The 19,420-nt window shown below is 43.2% G+C and overlaps 1 protein-coding gene and 1 long non-coding RNA gene across 5 annotated transcripts in view; one reads left to right on the forward strand and one right to left on the reverse strand.

Annotated features, from left to right (window-relative positions):
• Nucleotides 1-19,420, reverse strand: part of arhgap32b (Rho GTPase activating protein 32b) — a 103,257-nt gene that overhangs the window by 15,310 nt on the left and 68,527 nt on the right. The window contains exons 7-13 of one of the 3 annotated variants that reach the window (XM_076101727.1): nucleotides 17,116-17,253; nucleotides 15,963-16,055; nucleotides 15,325-15,447; nucleotides 14,134-14,211; nucleotides 11,770-11,851; nucleotides 10,119-10,169; nucleotides 8,494-8,568 (exon numbers count right to left, since the gene is read on the reverse strand). In XM_076101727.1, the coding sequence (XP_075957842.1) occupies nucleotides 8,494-8,568; nucleotides 10,119-10,169; nucleotides 11,770-11,851; nucleotides 14,134-14,211; nucleotides 15,325-15,447; nucleotides 15,963-16,055; nucleotides 17,116-17,253 (640 nt within the window). Of the gene's footprint in view, nucleotides 1-383; nucleotides 672-4,615; nucleotides 4,882-8,493; nucleotides 8,569-10,118; nucleotides 10,170-11,769; nucleotides 11,852-14,133; nucleotides 14,212-15,324; nucleotides 15,448-15,962; nucleotides 16,056-17,115; nucleotides 17,254-19,420 lie in introns of those variants that run through there. The other 2 variants (XM_076101728.1, XM_076101729.1) reach the window with 2 other exon arrangements.
• Nucleotides 4,072-19,210, forward strand: LOC142960108 (uncharacterized). Of its 2 annotated transcripts, XR_012956284.1 has the most exons (3): nucleotides 4,072-4,940; nucleotides 15,903-16,028; nucleotides 16,602-19,210. It is a non-coding gene; the product is annotated as an uncharacterized LOC142960108 (long non-coding RNA). The 2 variants fall into 2 exon arrangements; XR_012956283.1 differs by lacking the exon at nucleotides 4,072-4,940 and having other exon boundaries at nucleotides 11,946-16,028.

Here is a 19,420-nt window from a genome sequence, read left to right on the forward strand (position 1 = left end):
ATGGAGTAAACTGAGTGCAGCTCACTTAATTGACAGTCTGCCGCGTACATTTAGAATGCAAACATCAGGACCAGAGTAAAACTAATGAGCTGATGGGAATGGAAAGTCGCTTTGTAGCTGAATGCATTGAACAGTTTCTCGTTGTTTGGGCAGCATACTAACAAAGATATATGCACACAGTGAAATGTCTAATAAATGACATGTTCAGGAAACTGTGTTTAGTGGCTCTCTTTACTTTTGCATTGTGGGTAATGTTTGTGGCATTTGGTTTTGACAAAGAGGGAGAATGTGTGGATTGATTTTGATCTGTAGCATTCCAAAATGGAATCCGTCCATCAGTGTTTTGTTAAGTTGAATTATTTTGGCTCTAAACACACTAGTACCTCAAACGACTCCGACTGTCTGACGCGAGGAAGAGGAGTGCAACGACAAGCGTGACTCTCTGGAGGACGGACAGAGACTCCCGTCTGCTTACTGTCGAGGCAGATAGAGTCTGAGGGGCCAGCAGCTCTGACACGCTTGCGGCTCAGGTCCAGCTGGGCAGAAGGCCTTCAACACAAGGATGGTGGGACTGATAAAGCCTTCAAAATGAACTACAAGATTTATAGCTTGCTTCACAAAGTTGGACGTCTTGCAGGAGATACATTAATGAAACAATTTGTGAGACACCCTGACTTGAGAGACCCTTCCCCCCCCCCCCCCCCCCCCAAACTACACAACAACCCTGATGACATCACCAGGGGTCTGTTCTCAGAGCTCCTCCACAGAGAGAGGAGACATTCTATAACTGGTAAACTGACATCCATATGCAAAGTTGATGAGAGCCTTGTTGACACAAAAAGCTGAGATGAAATGTTTTCACTATAATATTTCTGAATGTTTGCAAACACAATAACTGATGATACATTCTTGACATGTGACACACTACCAAGGGGGGGGGGGGGGGGGGGGGGCACATGTTCACAGCTGGGTCAAGTAGAGCCATTAACCCATGCCTTGCATAGAAAACAAATAAAGAGAGAACAACGGTAAACACAGAAGGATGGTTGTAGGTTTCAGTTGACGGCCTGAACTGACTGTGTGAGTATGATGAGACTTTTCCCCAGCAGATCTCAGGCCCTGTCCACATTACTCCGTTTCTCCTTGGATGCAGATTTGTCAAATAGAAACGATCTCCGTCCACACGGGAGTTTCAGCATCATTCTCGAGTTGATCTGCGTCCACATGGCAGCCTGCGAAGGCGGACAGCACGTGACCATTAACGTACACTGGGCATGCGAGTGACGGTGTAAACAGGAAGTGGATTGCTTGCTTAGTTAAAAAAAAAAAATACGACAGAGTAATAAAGTAGTCTTTAATAATGAAAGGTTGTATTTGATACTTAAGATCTTCCTCTAAAATCTCCCTCTATAAACTCAGACAGACAGTTCGTGGAAAGTTTTAGAAGTTTTATTTTTCAGACGTAGTTACAGCGCTGCGGGTCTCTCGCTCTCACTCTCTCTCTCCAAATTTACTTTAACATCAACACTTACACATAAACGTTTACTAGATTATGGGTCCATCAATGTGGTCTCTCACTCGTTTCCTCCGTGTTGTTGATGTCTGTTCTCACTAGTAGCTCTGAACATCATGTCCGCCTAGCTAGCTTCTAAGCTAATTTTAACATTACCGCCAATGGAGAAATGCTAACCGCGATTAGCATTACAGCGCTGCGGGTCTATCTCTCTCTCTCTCACATCAAATTTACTTCAACAACTTCAACAATCCATGATATAGCCAGCATGTAACATGTCCGCCTAGCTAGCTTCTAAGCTAATTGTAACATTACCGCCAATGGAGAAATGCTAACCGCGATTAGCATTTAATACAACACAAATGTTATACTAAACACGCGAATAGAATATATCTACGTACATCTTTTCATGCTTCATAAATACATACTTACAGACTAAGGTCTCTCAAGGCTACCAAACGGAAGAAGTAAAACGTTAGTGCAGCGTGTCTTCTCATTAGAATCTAAAAACAACGAGCTGCTCCATAGGGCTGATGCCGGTCACGCTGCTCGCTAATCACTCCAATAACAACTGCTACCTCCACAGAAATGCAGACTTTTACAGCATAACAGCTGCTAGCTGCTGCTAGCTGTTGTGCTAGCAGCAACATCATGTAGCTGTTGTGCTAGCAGCAACGCTTGCAATTAGTTATCCATGTTGAAATGAATCGCTGGTAGCCCAGTTTGTTTTTTTCCGGGTACGGGTCACGTGATAGTGAGTGTGACGAATCAGGGACGGAGACGTCATGGTTGCCAAGAACCAATCCAGTAGCGAACACGGGTGTGGGCGTAATTTTTTCTAAGCACATCCGTATCCGACCGTCCACACGCAAACGCAACCCCGGAGTTCTCAAATACCTCCAACCTCTGCGGAGTTTTCAGATTCCTCCGTTTAGGGTGCTCCAAAACTCCGGCGTAGTGTGGCCGCTCAGTGTAAACGTAGCAAATACGGAGTAAAAACGGAGTAATGTGGACAGGGCCTCAGTGAGAGGCAGGGAGTTGACGAGCCGGGGGGGAGAAAAGAGGCCAAGCATTACAGCAGCAACAATTACAGCCGTAATGGCAAACATCATGCTCCGTTTCCTCGGTCCACCCCGAAAACAAAACGACCACCTCATTCCATTGAGTTAGCATGGAGCTTTTTAAAGGAAGCAGATCAGAGGAAAATCCCAACTTCATAGCAACACAACAGAGTGCTTCCCAAAGTAGAGCGGTTACATTACAGAGCTAAATAGCAGGCACTAGCCTGATATATTTGATACAACTACTGTGCGTGTCAGTGTTCCCTGAATACACCACCAGCAGCAGCAGCAGCAGCAGCAGGCGTGACCGCGGCTCCTTGGGGCATCACAATGCTCTCATCACAGCTCAGCCAGCACCCCCCTTGAGACGCCACAGCCACCCACACCCATGTAGTCCCAGAGTGGGAAATTCAAACTACCTCTTCACTGTTTCATTAAATCATTCTTTGGATTGGTTGGATATAATTACATCATCCATCCCAGTAATCTGCATGCCGTGAGAAGACAGGTTTTGGCTGGAATGTGATCTGTGGATCCGTCAAAAGCTCTTCTAAATGGACCAAATGTGTTTTTACTGTGGCGGGCCCATAAAAGTAAAGTTGGGTCTCTCTGGGAGCAACGCAGAAGAATGGAGTGAATCTGAGAATGTCTGCAATTTGCTATGTCTCAAAAAAAGCTTTACTAAAGTATCTTTGACAGCCAGTTAAGCAATTCAACAAGCCAACTTCATGCCCTCATCACTCTCATTGAAAAAGGATGTGTCTATTGAGAGGCGACTACCACAGAGACACTGTTTGCATTGCTTATCAAACTGAAAAACAGAACACTAACACTGTGTTAACACCAATTAACACATCCTTACAATCTCCTGTTGGTGTTTCTGGATGGCCGTCTAGTGTGTAAACAGGGCAGTGTTTCAAGGGCTTTAAGTGTGTGGTGATAGCCAGAGCAAAATGCCTTATTGTTCAAACTCACAATGCACCATGAATCAACAACTCCAGCAGAGGGAGCAGAGGACCTGCGTGGTCCCGCCCGAAAATTCTACCAGATGGTACAACTGTACACCACATCAGAGAAATCAGGAACAGAATTCATACAGAAGTGTTATGAAAGATCAATATCAGCATCAGTGCAGAGGGATGTACAAACCACTGAGCCACTAATCCCCCCCAAAGCCATTTCAAATTCAAAATTAAATGATGTAATCAAAACAAGATAACTTTTTTATTTTCTCAAATAATCAGTGATGAGAACTGCCGGTACTGTCAGAGTAGGTTTGACCTCACTGAGCATCTAAACTCTGCTTCATCATATAGAGACAAACGCTTATTCAGATGCAAATCAACTATACATCTTGTGAACAATATATTTCAAAAGTTTAACCTCTTTCTTTGCTAAATAAAACAAATATTCCAGAACTGCCTTTTAAAAGTCCAACGTTTCTGGCATAGTGGTAATTTATCTATATATATATATACACACACACACACACTTTGAGAGAAGAGGCGAACATTATTCCTGTTGAGCATATTCCTTATATGAGTAGCAAAGCCATGTTGAGTGGCCTGTGCAGTGATGTCACGTGGGAGGATGTATACCTGTGTGCACTGGGGTGCTGTTGTGCGCATGAGCAGAATAAACGGTCAGTGAGTTCCCAGACCAAAGAGACGATGGTAGTCTATCCTTTTTCTCCCGTGAATGCTAGCTACTAGGAGCTACTAGCTAACCACTTTGGTGACTGTAATAACGGAGATAGCTGCAGGAATGTCTAACGCTACAATTCCTAAGTTTGTTTTTTTCCTCTATTGGAAAAAGATGGTCATATGAAGGAGCAATATTTTCCACACTTAGTAGGAGACCTCTCCCATCACTCTGAAGGCAGTCTCTCCCCCAGTAGAACCCGGTACGTGGAGCATAAACCTCACTGTTAACGGTGTAGTAGGTCCGTTTAGAATAATAAAGCTGTCGGCCTATCGTATCTATCAGGGATACTTTAGCGAATACATACAATTACACTCCAAATATAAACCTATTTTCTTACCGTCGCTCCATATCGCTGGACTCGCTTTGGGGCTTTATGACAGGCTTTCAAACTAGGTCCAAAGTACAACTAAGTTGTATCTATTCCTTTTAACCGTAAACCTGTACAAAATAGCGCTAAAACCTCAGCTGAATACCGCAAACACGACCAGGTCCCTTTGTGCGAGTGAGAAAGTTGAAAAAAGGTTGAAGTGTAGACAGAAGGAGAAGGAGAGCAGCGTCGGCTCTCCTCTGTGCTCAGTCAGCTCGGATCCACACGGAGCTGCGCCTCAACGTATCGGTTTACGACCCCATGTATGCTGCCTTCAGGTGCTCCCGGAAAAATGGTAATAAGCAATTGTTAATAACACTCTTACAAAGCTGCGAGTACTATTGAAGGAAATTGTATACTAAATGAATACGACAGAGCGGATGGACCCAATTAACAACTTTTAGTTCATATAATAAAGGAGGAATACGTGAGGCCATGCCTGCAGTCTGTGCTTTTATAATTCTGAATAACAGGAAGGAGAATCAAAGCGCACACAGGATTAAACCGGTGGTTGTATATGTACACAAAACCCTTTTGGCCATCAGCTGCTCACATGACGTTTATGCACTCTGAACCAGCCCAGTCATATTCATAATGCTGACTTACACATGTGCTTGTTTCTAATCTTCCCGACAGTATGTGAAGGCAGCACAGACGACATGCAGCCAAGTGGCAATCGCTGGTGGTTCAGAGAGTGGAAAACACCCCTCTACACCGCACGCACACGCACGCACACACACACACGCGCACGATCCTAACAAGCAGCATCCCTGCATTTCTTCCCAACATATGTACAGGATGGCCTTGCCTCGACTTTAGACCAGCTCTCCCTCTGAGGGGCCTCCTGTTCCTCTGAAAACGTAATTCCTTAACAAGCTTAGTTCCTTAGCAGACATGTTGAGTCAAAATAAAGTAAAACTAATTTGTTGTTGGTCCAGAATCACAAGACTGGAGTCAGACTTTTATCACTGCATCATGTGATCGCTTCAACTTGACATCATTTTTACAAGTGACACAAAGACAAACATTTCTTTGGGCTGATCCTCAAATGTCTCTTTGCATAGGTTCTGATATTTTCCATAGTGATCAGTACATTTAATCAAGTACTGTACTTCTGATACTTAATCAATACTTTTGCTGTATTTTGAACGCAGGTCTTTGACTCGTAATGGAGTATTTTAATTTGACATCGTTATATTTGTACTTTTTACTTAAAGCTATTGTGGATGATGTATTTTAGAAATATTTTTTGTTATATTTGTGGAAATTCTCAGAACATCCCGGCAGCAACCAATAGATCAAATGCTCTCACAAAAAAAGAAAGAAAATCTGGCAGTGGCAGTTGAACAACTGTAATACATCTGTTCAATCATTTTATTCAGCTCGATGTTTACATTCATAATGCTAATTTTGGGAGAGTGTCTTTGGAGGGAGGCCATGAAGGGCCGGGCTGTCAGTGTTGCCGACTTTCTCGCTAGTTTTAGCGACTTTTGGAGCTAATGCTGCTAGCTACTGTATTTGGAAAAGACTTGGCAACACTGGGCTGGGTTTTTCAGTTTAGAAATCTTAAAATCTAGCGTACTCTTGCTGGTTTCTCCAATGCTGCAGACCTCAGCTTCAAGTTAAAGATCGGATTACTTCTTCCACGTGTATGTAATGCCGTGCTCTAAAATTGTAAAATTATCAAATTTGAATCACGAGGCATTGTTAGAACAGCAGCAGACAGTTTGGTTGTCAGAGACGTGGTGGACACAGTAAAGCAACAAGTGGAGTATGCGTTTAGGTTATTAGACTATTAGCAACGTTCTGAAAAACACCAGTCACCTGCACTCCTGCCCTGATGTCATACACCACATAACAGAGAGAGAGCTTTGTGTTACACCAAGTGTCATAAACCTGCTATTTTGCATGGAACTGAATAATCTATGTCTCTCTATGGGATGCGGCAAGAACGAGGAAGTGTATTTAGCAGTAGCACTCCACGGTTTGATGAACAGGAGCAGAACTCCAGGCTGAAACACAAGCACGGCTGTAAATCTGAATTTTATACCTGCTGGTTAAACGTCTGAGTGTCGAAGCTTTGCAACGACACAACTTGTCTTAGTAATGAGACACCAACAACCGCAATAATGATGCAATACAACTCTGTGCATGGCAGCGTCAGACTTTGATGAGCAAACGTTTAGCAGAGAGTCCACTAAAGGGAGCAAAGGGGTAAAAAAAAAAAGATCTATGTGCTTTACACACTCACTCACTTTACAACACAGCCTGAGTTGTTAGTATGTAATCAAAAACAGCCTCCCACCCAAACAAAGGTGCGGCCTACGACGACAGTCTCTTATTGAAGCTACAGAGCAAGACGGTACACACAAGGGGCCTAGCATAGTTTTAACGGCCCAGAACCAGAGAGCCAGGAAATGACCTGAGATCCTCGGAAACAGGAGGCCAAATCTCACTCTGTCTCACGCATTTTCTCTCCGGTTTCCCCGTCCTCTCTCCCTCACATAACCAGCTGTCTTCACAGCTGCCCAAATCACTGGTCCCCAGACATGATGAAGGCCTGTGCTGAGGGGGGAGGGGGGCTCTACATCTGGGTCAGTTACTAGTAGGTCTATTGGGCTGTCTGGGGAAGTCATTTTTCATCCAAAACTCTTTATCTTCACATTGATGTCAACAAAAGAGTATTTTTTTACTGTGAAGGGTGTCGTCTCTGTTCTCCGATTCCACTGAGAAACATCACAAGCGCATGGAAGACTAATAACTAGCTTCTATCGTCTCTATTTTAGCTGGAGCGGCGCATAGTTCCATAGTTGTACTGAAGAACAGCAAAGGTTAGTGGTGGAGCAGAGGGGATCAAGGCAGAAGTGAACATATTTTCCCAATGCTGCGTGGCTCCCTGCAGGAATGTGCTCTTTCGGTCACCATGGAGAGCGAGACAGAGATTCTTACTGTTGCGGGACAAAGCTCGGCGCTCAATGGACGGGTTTACAGGCCCCCTCATTGTAAAAGGATTAAAATAAATCAAGGCCGGTCGAGGCCGAGCGCCACGGCAGGGGTGCCGTGGCCTTTCAGCTCCGACCAAACAGACGCACACAACAAACACAGCTGGCCCCCGTCCAGACACGGCGTACATTCAGCCGCTTGGAGAAATGCTGTAGTAACCTGGCTCACCCCTGGAGTCATTTGCATGCACCTTGAGGAGTGAAACTGAAAAAGAACAGGGGTGGAGGGGTGGAGGGTAAGATTGTTCTCTTTTTGAGAGGAACGTTTGAAAAGGGTGGGATTTCATCTTTACGCCACTACATCTAATCCCAAAAACATTTATACGCAGCATACACACAAAACATTCAGTCAGACAAAACCTGCAACACATTCAAAATACAGCAGTACGATAACAATCATCTTATTATGTAAAAGGAATCTGCCTGAATTTAGGGAACAAACTTAACAGGGGAGGAGAGTATGGCAAGTGTTGCATCACACAGACCTTTTCTTATGTGAGATTAGAGCAATTAAAGTGAAAGAAAGTTCACAAACAGTGGAGGAAAAAAAGACCCATATCCACAGACACGCTCACATGTCTTATTGGTCCACCCACAGAGTGCTGAGATAACGTGGATAAGTGTGTTAAAGGTTATGGACAATCTATCAGGATGTGAAAACTTGTAATGCAACACCAAGAAGTGAACATTTTCCTGCGTAAAGAGTGAAGCTATAACCCACATCGTAAGCTGCTATCACAGGTATAGACTAGACATATAATAAGTGCAAACACATCACTGGGGTTGTGGAGTCAGTGTTTTGGTTAGGGAGCGGCGGGGCAACACGACCAAAGGGTTCTTGTCTACCTGAACTTAGGTTGTAGTGGTTTAGCGGGTCGGCCACCCATGCACTGTCCTGTATTACACTCTCCATCTCCAAGTCTGCATGCAGCCCGATGGACAGATGGACCCACAGACAGATGGATTGGATGGATGATGGGAGACGTGAGAGAGTCGGCAGAGGGAGAGAAGCACTTCAAGTTAGAGAACAGGGCAACAGTGTACTTTGGATCTGTGAGGTCAGTGGATTTGCATAGAAATGATACTTTGATGCTGAAGCAATAAACTGCTCTGTGAGACAGTGTGAAAACAAAAGTAAAATGCTTCGTCATGAAGTACACTCAATTAAAGAAACATTGCATTTATCAATAAAACAAGTCTTGTTTTGTGAGATTACTTTAATTTAACTCTAAAGTTATAATCCTTAAGACTTTCTTGAAATGTTTTGCAACTATTTATAGTCAGCATTATTTTCAGCAGTAGCCACTCAGAGCATTTACATTCTGTTCTATTTCTAGTAGTTGTCATTGTTGGTGGCGGGGTCCGCCATTCCTGCACAAGATTAAATTTGCATATGCGAGGGAAACGATGCAGCATGTAATCCAGCATTACCGTTTGTAATTTGATCTGATTGATATCAGCCTCATTGTTTGCCACACCCTGTCAGAGTGGTGTTAAAGGGATAGTTTGGATGTTTTGAAGTGCGGTTGCATGAGGTACTTCCCCATAGTCGGTGTTTTAACTACAGCAGATGGAGTTTGGAGAAACAGAGAGTTCACTTTCTATTTAGAATATTTTCACTGCAGTACATTGCTTTCCTCTCTATCACTTTAACGGATGATGATTTCTTTAGGCATCTAAAATACGTTTAGCTGCTGCCCCCGTCCACAGCAGCACATTGCTTTGCTGCCAAGCTGGTATTAACGTCTGTTTCTCCAACCTCCATCGACTGTAGGAAACACACCGACTATGGATAAGAACCTCATGCAACCCCACTTCAAAACACCCCAACTATCCCTTTAAGGTACTGACAATGCTAATTTCCTGCTGCTGCCACATTAAAAACACTGAACCTGTGAAACAGCCAGCACTTGTAAGGCAGTCACAGGAAACGCAGGTGTGTCAACATTTTTGGCATTTTTTGGATCCGTTTGAAATATTTCAGGGGGTAATGGCAAACCAACGAACCACCACAGTGGGCTGTTGACAGGCTGCAGGGGACAGGCTGCACACCTCCAACTCCTCAGCAAGCTAACCAACAATGTTTGGTTTCCCTGCTGTTGTGTGGAAAACCACTTCATAAAACTACAGCATAAAATCAGATGGAGGTTGCTCATGGCATGGTGGAAAAAATGCCAATTATTGACCAACTTCTTTGTTAAAACAATGCAAACCTGTTGGTCACAACTGTCAAAAAGATGCACTAGTTGCTCTTTTGTTGCATTTCTGACAAATTAGCTGTTCAAGGAGTTCTGCGAGGTGTAGCATTAAACCACACCACAGGAATCAAATCAACGGGGAAAGAAGTCTTTAGGATTAGAACTTTAATTACATCCAAGTCATACGAGTGTAAAAATGCTTTTTTGTGTGTGCGAGCTGAGTGAATGCGGGGTGAGTTGACAGGTGGATGAGGTGTGTATACCAGCACGCACAGGGAGGGAAGAGACTCCAAGAAGCAGGCTGCAGGCCAGAGCAGGGGGAGGCTGAGGCAGAGGAATCACAGTCAGATGCAACAAATCAAGACACATGCTAACGCTACTGCACATCCAACAACAGCATTAATGACGCATCGCAGCGGAGAACAAGCGGGCAGCTTCAACGCCATTACATTTAGTTATTCGCTCTGCTGCCGATTAGGAACCTGATCCAGGATCTGTTCATTTGAACAGGGCATCTGCAGGTTATAGAAACCCAAATATTAGATTTTGATTATTGCTAATGAGATTATTACAAACAAGCCACATATTTCGTATTGAAGAAAGTTAACTAATAAATAACACAAATGTGTAAAAATGAGCAATTCAAAAGAAAATCTTTAGACTACATTCAGGATATTAAAAAAAATGGACTTGACCTGCGGATACTCGGTGAAGAAACAAAAGAAGCATGATTGATAAATTAGGACACATGCAAAAAACAAACGGAACAACAGCAACAAGCATTAAATCGTTGCTCAGAAGCAGGGGAGTGGGCAGGCAGAATAAGTGGTGGGCCGTGTGGGGAGCAGGCTGTGCGTGCACTGCAACAGTGAACTCTACACCACCAGATGCATTTATGTTCAGCCACACAGTCTGAAAGCCTCAAAAAAAACTTTGGGTTTGAACCCCTGATTGGCACATGGGCGTCCAACGGCACCCGAATCCCGGCGCCTATAATGACATCCCTTCCCTCATAGTTGTGGATCTGGTGGGGGGTTTTTTCCGCAGTGTCAGCACTTCATGCAGACCTCGGAGTCTTTCTGAGGCTTTCTCGATGGTTAAGAGCCCCGCCCCTTAGAAGCCAGCCGGGTGGTTGTGTCAGTGAGTCATATTGGTGAGATCGATCTTTAGATTTGTAAGACGTGGATTTGTACAAGAAGAGGTTTTAATCAGAAGGGCTCGGTCATAGAAACAGGACGCGAGCTGCTATTTTTAAAGTGTGTAACTCGGTGTGTGAAGAAGTGAGGGCAAAGTTTAAGTTCATCTCAAGACTGAAGCCGCCAAATGTTGTTCCGGGTTCTTTTTGATTCCAGGTTTCCATTATGTACTTGTCTTTGACACTCTCGGGCGCGTGCTGAGGGGCTTAACTGTTTGCTCTGGACAGCAACAGATTAGTACAGTAGTTTGCATAGCGCTGCTGACTCAACATAACATGATAAGCCGGTTATATCAGGGGTCAGAATGATGGGTTTCCTTTCACTGTTACATGCTCATAAATTGAAGTTGTATTATATCTATTACACTGATAGTTATAATGTGATTCGGTTCTTTAACGGGGCACTGTATATATGTAAATTCAGTTTTCAGGTTACATCTCTAACTCCACTACATTTCTCTCATTTTGTGTAAAGATGTTAAAGACTATAAATCCACTGTAGAGCTCGTATTTTTAAAACAAAATCCATTCCATGACACAGATCTGTCAGACCAGCAACAATATTTGCTGGAAAGATGCGACACACATACACACGCCCAGAGCCACGTCATCCATCACAGACCTCCCCACTTCCTGAAAATGCAGTCATATCAGTGAGACATCAACCGGCATGATAATAACTTCCCTCCAACACACATCCTGTGAGTGGTTTGAGAGGAGGAGGAATACCTGGTTTGGGCACCGTGTTGGTCATGGACTGCGGCACTTTGTCATTTATGAGCTCCACACACTCGCTGGGAAAGAAGCCAACCTGGGGAGAGGACGGGAGTGAGACAGGCAGGGTGAGGTGGGAGGAAGCACAGTCACATCTAGATCATAAAATACAGAGAGAGAGAGGCGACACAGTGTCCACGCAGAGGTGTTGAAGGTCACTGTGATCATGTGATTCTGTTGTTAGAAGAAGCACAGCGATCTGATCAGGTGGTGCTGGAATGACCACATCACATGTTAAGTGTATCTGTGTATCTGCTGCTCTTAAACAAACACACAGCCTCTAATGATTGACTACCTCCTAATGGATACAGGTGGTACTGCAGGCTTGTTTCTGTCACTCAATTAGATTAGATCCCCCAAATATGACACATATGAAGCAGGGGGGTCTGGAGGCCCTCCCTCTGGAAATTCTGAGCGTCAAACACTACATTTTAAATCAATCTATGGTGGAAATGTCTTTATTTATGTAAAGGAAAACACATAATTCAGGCAACAGTTGACAATTCAAAATATAATGCTTATATGATGCTTTCAAATATTTACTCTCTGCTGAGTAAACACACATGTAGACATTGTTTACTTCCTCTTTTGCGTGGGGGAAGTAACCTCTTTCAATGTGCATGTGGCACCTATTCAAGTCAATGATTTAGTAGTTCATGTGTGTTTCAGAAAGACTTCTGCTACTGTTCAAAACATATCCCACACATCTGTGAATTATTGGCCCGATGGTCACATTGGGTTTTTTAAGTTTGTAATTCTGCCCTGTTAAGCACTTTGTGACTTATGTCTGTAAAAAGCGCTTTATAAATACATTTTACTTACTTATCTGTGTTCTCTAAAAAGTCATAATATTTTGAGAAAAAAGTAATATTACGAAACTAAAGTTGTAAATGAATTAGAATAAGTCATCCTGCTGTGCTTTACTTTGTTGCTCTGCAGATATGGTCGCGTCACCTTCAGACCGTCTGACAGACTAAGGACTGTGTTCAGGACTCTCAGCATGAGACCCAGCTTAGTGCAGCGGCTGAGCGCTGTTCTTCATCAGAGGTGGAAAACCCAAACTAATTGAAAACACAGGAATAATAATAATAAATCCCACCATTGTGTGGCTTATCGTTAACTTCACCACCTCAGATGAAGAGCGGCTCGCAGCCACTTCTCCAGGCTCAGTGGGAAGCATCCTGCAGTAGAGCAAAGGTGTCTCTAAGCGAGGGGGACGCCACGCTGAAGCCCCATTAGCATGAATCCTGAAGTCATATGTAAAAGAGTATGCAGGTAATGATGGGCTCATAGTCAACCTCTATCAGAGGAAAACAGCCTCTCCGTGTCTTTTACGTGTTCAGAGGGAGAAGCTCTGTAATCCACTCTTCTTCAAATATGGCTGAACTGCTCAGTAAGTGCCTGCCACCCTGCCAGTTAGCCCGACTGGCAGCACTACTTCTTGTAGGCAGAGAGCCAACACGCACACACACAAGGAGAGAGGGCAGTGTAGAGAGGGGGTGGCAGGTCAGAGGAGGGTCAGCCAGACTTGAGCCTCAAAACCGCAGGAAGCTGTGCTGCTGCACTGAAAAGGTTCTGATTGGAACTAATCCCTTCAGCAGAGTTGAAGACTGTTTGAATAATAATATTAATATAAACTGTATTTATTCAGAAAACTAGTGTGTAGCTGTTTCTATGCTTGCTACATACCTCGATACACACTTTGGTTACGGTTTAAATCTACCTGACAATGTTACTACCACACAAAATATTCCTCATAAATATCTAATGCTTATGTTTAATTGTTAATGCAGCAGGACTCACAGGAAACAGAAGGGCAGAGGTCTGATAGGATGAGTGGATAACATCCAAATTATTATGGACATTTTAAAATGGCTAATATATAATTCAACAATTTGTTTTCTTGTAGTCAAAAATGAGATTATGTGTGGTGTGTAGCACGAGGACATGAAAACGACATGATTCTGAGAGCTGAAACAGGGAAGATTGTAACAAAGGTCCTAAACATCAAAAGTTCCAATGTGTTGTCGGATCGTACTGAAAACTGCAGGAATATGAATCAGTACGGCGTTACAGGCGGCACACACCCTGTAATCTGCTCAAAAGCTTCGCATGAAATAGGATTCCCATCTCGCTTTGTCTTTCGACAAACTCAGGGAGTGTTTGAAATCGCTTTTACAAAGCATCGCTCTCTCCCCGTCCTTGAAACACATCGAGTACAAACCGAATCAAAAGCTTACAGCCAGAGGAAGAGAAAGATAAAACGTGTGTGTCTGTTTTTTGGCTCTCAGCATGCAAAGTGTTGTGTTAGCTGCGTACCTGGAAGCCGTGCTTCCCTCTCCACCAGGTGGTGTCTTCTTTCGGGGGCATGTCAATCACCGACACGATGTCGCCAACCTGCCGAGGGAGGACAGATAGAAGATGCGTCTCACGGTCTGTTTACCTCAGTGACTGCTAAAATAAAAGCAATTATATAACGATTGCAAGGGCATCATTTTGTTAAAGCTGCAACTGGTAACTTTAATAAAAGACAACTTTTTTTCAAATTTGCTCAAACTGTCACTATATCCTGACAGACGTACATGAGAAAATCAGGTGGCTCTGCCTCCTGTTAAAGCTCCTAATGGCGTTGGCATGATTCTTCTGTGGCCGAAGGAAAACAACCAATCAGAGCCGAGGAACGCAGCTGTCAATCAGTGGTCGCGAAGCTTGTGAACTCCGATCAACAGAAAACACAGAAACGTATTTCAGTGTATTGTTAAGCTGTAAAATGACAACGTTTGCTCTCAACTAAGCACCGCCCACCAGCCAGAGAACATTTTCTCATTTTACAGCTAAACGGTAACTGCAATATGTTTCTGAAAACATTTGAGGTGAGAAATAGGAAATGCAGAAACATAATCATGATTCATATTTAATCAGAGCTGCTTAGTTTGAGTTCAGCAGCTTCAAGAGCAGAGATCAGAGACTGACTGGTTGTTTTTCTTCAGGTGTGGTGGAATCTTGTGAACTCCATTAGGAGCACTAAAAGGATGCAAAGCCACCAGTAACCAGCTTTAACTGTTCCGAGCCCTTCATCCTTAGGCGCTGTCTAGAAGTGGACCTATTGAGCTGCTGAGGTAGCTCACAGTCAACAGAATCAGCTTTATTACCAGCTGGGTTTTCATAGACAAGGACGTGGTCTTGGTGCAAAAATATCAACATGTTAGAGATAATAAAAAAATAAAAGTAAGTACTGCAAACAATCAAGAAGCATGAATAAAAAGAAAATAGAAGAGAATATTAAAAAAAGAATAAAGTCTATATGGACAATTTACCTGTTTTAAAAATGAACCGAACAGATTCGACAGTTTTAACATTTGCATTTGAAAGACAGCTTTATTGCTCCATCAGTTCTTTTTCTTTCTCTGCTTACAGACGAGCAAATATCTGCAAGGTATTCTAATGGAATCTGTGTGTGTGTGTGTGTGTGTGTGTGTGTGTGTGTGAGAGAACTGTTGTTGTTGTCACCTCGAAGGACAGCTCGTCTGAGGCCTGGGCGATGTAGCGCTTGATGACGTGGGCAGCAGCAATAGCTGGCACGTTGATGGACGACTCTTCATGGACCAACAGATGATTTCCCTTATTGTCAACCTAGTACACAAACAGACAAGACTTACTCTATAGTTCAACAGTGGCAGACATTGGCTAACAAATGACTAGGAGAAAAGATACAGCAACATCTTCCTGTCAACCTTTCCTTAGATCATCGATGAAGTTTCTCTGATTTGCAACATGTCATTGTGATTTTGCTGCATTACAAACTCTACAGTGTTTTCAGACAGCAGCGCAAAACACGCCCATAAAGTTTTGCAGCTGAGTGACGTTTATTTGATTGCAATTATCCATATGGCATGCAGTAAGGCTCATTTGCATAGAAAGCGGCCAATTTTACGCCAAACGTCTGATAACCTAACTTAAATACATTCAAATAAAACAGGAGCACTGAGACACTGTTTGCTTGGCAGCACAGTTTGGGGTGCTTTTCACCCTTTATGGGTGCTTTAACAATTACACGGTTTCTTTTTTTTCTGTCCTTATTCGTGCAGGTTTAGTGAAATCGGCCCTCGGTGTGCTCCATAAAGACGGTAAAGACAGTGCGGTCTCACCTCCATCCACGTGAGGGCGGGCCCACAGTTGATCTTGTTGTCGGCGATGGCTGAGAGCCGGGAGAGGTACGCCAGCAACATCTGGGAAACGGACTAACATGGCAGAAAACACACAGGCCAGTTAGAGTCATTGCATTTACTTCAGATGGTACCGCTCACCACTGCAATAACCCACAACTAAGCTGTTACAATGGGTGTTAATGAAAACCATTAAAAACAATCCGCTCCTTGTGTTATGCGCTAGTAAACCACTTGAAATGACATTTGCAGCTATGACTCCAAATTACAAGGAGAACTTAGTTTTATAGTTTCTGCAGCCATCTACACAGTTTTAGTTAACGATGACACGCAGGTTTGGGCTTTAGGAGCTGAGCTCTTCACGTCTGAACCTGCAGCTACGTCACTGTTCACTATCGGGACCTCGTGCTGTACGTTGAAACCGGTGGCAAATAAAATCCAGGCAACAGTAGATGGAACAGTGAATCCTATAAACGCAGCCACTGGTGAAAGTGTGATGGAGCACCGCAGGCAGCTTTGTAAAAGCTATTATTCTGAAAGCGTCCACACACACAATAGCCCTCTGTGATGAACTGGTTTTACCAGCTTGGATTTGATACCTAACCTCTGCATTCCTTTTAGAGCCTCAATCTGACCAGAAAGGTTTTTGTCCGGATCAGAATACATTTCACAGGCGGGCTGAAGAGGGAGTATCTGCCCACATTTCAAACTGAAGACAAAAGCCATGTGGATGACATTGGATATCAACGCACAGTGACAGGTTTCATCGAGATAACCGATACCGTGTTTGCTTGTTTTCCAAGTATATGGGCAGCAGAATACTACCATTTCGGGGATGACTAAGCACTGGATGGTTCAGGGCGAGCACAAACAAAGCCGTGTGAGATTTAATACGGCATATTATGTGTGACAAAATGGTCTTTTAATAAACCTTTACCTGTGGCAAGGATTTATTTCAAGATAAAATGTGAAGAAAACAGGATCTAAATCCATTAAACCACAAATCTAAATCCACATTGGATTATTTTCTCTTGCAGCCCTGAATGCTTCAGTTTGCAGTTAAACATATGCCAAGTGTGTGTGTGTGTGTGTGTGTGTGTGTGTGTGTGTGTAGATGTGCGTTTTCAGTGCTGACCTCTGACTGGTCTGTCAGGCTGTCCAATCGAGGCAGCTCAGGCAGCTGTGAGAAGCGTCGGTCGTAGATGCAGAGGTGCAGGTGCTTGTCCAGGACGCGGAAATCTTCATAGCTGCGCTTCACGATCCAACTCCGACCCTTCAGAACGACAGCAGAAACACAGGAAGCGGACAGAGAACACGTCAATGGTTAAAGAGCTGCATGTGACAAATGTTTCCATGCAGCTGCTGCTGCGTAGAAGTTGAAAGTTCACCCACTAATTAATATGAAAATAAAATCGCACAAATAAAAAGGAGTCATTGACGAAGAAAAAGACCTCACTTAAATGAAACCAACAATGTTTCATAAATCTATAGAATACAATAGAAATAGGGCTGGGCAATGTATCGATATTGTATCAATTGTAATATTGCTACATGGCAAAACAAATCTCACTGAGTAAATAGTTTGTAAAAGCTCAAATAGTAAACCCAGCATTATCGTCGCAGTATCAATATTGAGGTATTTGGTAAGAAGTATCATAGTATTTAAGTTTCAGCCCTAAATGGAAACAAAGAATTGGACTGGCCCTTCAGAAGAAGTAATACACAAATCCCTGTGTGACCCCATCAGGCAGCTTTACTTTGCTGCCAAGTGTTTCTCAACAGATTCATGTTTAATGAACACTTGTTCCTAACTTGTTCCCAACTTCCCGGCAGTACTTGATTTCCATTCATTTCCTTACAATACGATAACTGACCAGCTGAATCTATGTGGGTAGTTTTGTGGGTTCAGGTGCTGGAGGGAGCATCCAACATTTGAGTATCTGAGGGCAGCCTGCACAACAGCAACGCTGGAAATACAACAAGCTTTCAAATGTATAAGGTCCTTTATACAACAGCTGTGTAGGCTCACAGCTTGTCCTTTGGCTCTGCTTTTACAACATTCTTTAGTTTATATAGCATGCGTATCACATGGTTTGAAAAGGATCTGCAGTATTGTGAAATGTAGCCTTACATCACTGCAACTATGTGCTTTGTAGTAAAAGGGATAAAACATGCAAACCACTGCTGTGCTCTTGTGCATAAAGCCCCATAAAGTCTACGCCTCATATACAGAGCCCCATTGCCTCAACTGGCTCGTCAATGTTCAGTCTGCATAGTCGGAATTCCAGTGTGGACCAGTGTGGGAGCTCTTAGGTTGTTTTTTTTCCATCAGCTGAGCTTTCAGGTGTGAAATTGGCCTGTATTTTATGAGTACTACTTCAGGAAGGAAGAATCAAAATGATGAAATTAGAGTAATAACTGATTAAACTGAGAAAATAACATGTTATGATTCTGGTCACTGCATAAAATGGAGGTCTTTATCTGTCTGACAGAACCTTCTCTGTTGCAGAGGCAGACTCCTGTTCCTCTTTAAGATTACTTGTGGTGTTCCCCAGGGTTCATTCTCGGCACACTGTCGTTTTGAACTGGCATGCTTCCCCGAAGTGACGTGATACAAAAACCATGGTGTTCTCTTCAATTGCTAACAAGTGGCTAAATTAAACTTGTCTGGGACATTAAACGTCAACACGCAGAACTCTTCTACCTTTACAGCCTCGTTGTGTAAACTCAGCCTGTTATCGACTGTTAGCTGCCGATTGTACTCACGCCTCAGAAATCATAAAAGTGGTGTTCTTTGGTTATCTTCTTAAGATTATCTTGCTGCATTACGTGTAAGAATGATGAACCTGTATTTGCCTCAGAGTTTAATGGATTAAACCCAGTGGCTTTTGTCAAGGGAACCAGTGCGAGGCCAACCTTCGGGTTGGCCTGAAATAACACTTGTGCAGCACTCTGAAAAATAATTCTACCAGCCAGTTCAACAACAAGCAGGGCCACCTGTCAAAAAAAGATGGAGCTCACTGCTTGCTGTTCATTCTTGCTGTTCATTCATCCACAGACAAATTTCCCCTTGGGGATGAATAAAGTATATTTCTATTCTATTCTATTTTGTTTTGAGGAAAACGTTAAGAATACTGTGCTGTTTTTTCTCTTTCCCGTCTCCTGGTGATTTACATAAAGGTATACATGGCCATACAAATAAAGTTGATATTATTACCATTATAAAACAATTACCGTTAACTTGCTACCTGCTGTCATATCATTATCAGGTGTAACCCACAAAGGCAGGCTTCGCGGGTTGTCTGTTTTGGTCGAACATTGGAGTTGAACTTTGTAAATAACATTACAAGAAGAGCCACCAGCTTCTATCAGTATAAAGACAAGCCCACTACAACCTGCTGAGACTCTTCTGTTTTCACTTTGTGTTTCTCTGGGATTGT

Source organism: Anarhichas minor, unplaced genomic scaffold, assembly GCF_050575085.1.
Source record: "Anarhichas minor isolate MPS153535 unplaced genomic scaffold, ASM5057508v1 ptg000027l, whole genome shotgun sequence".
In the NCBI taxonomy this organism is placed as follows: domain Eukaryota; kingdom Metazoa; phylum Chordata; class Actinopteri; order Perciformes; family Anarhichadidae; genus Anarhichas; species Anarhichas minor.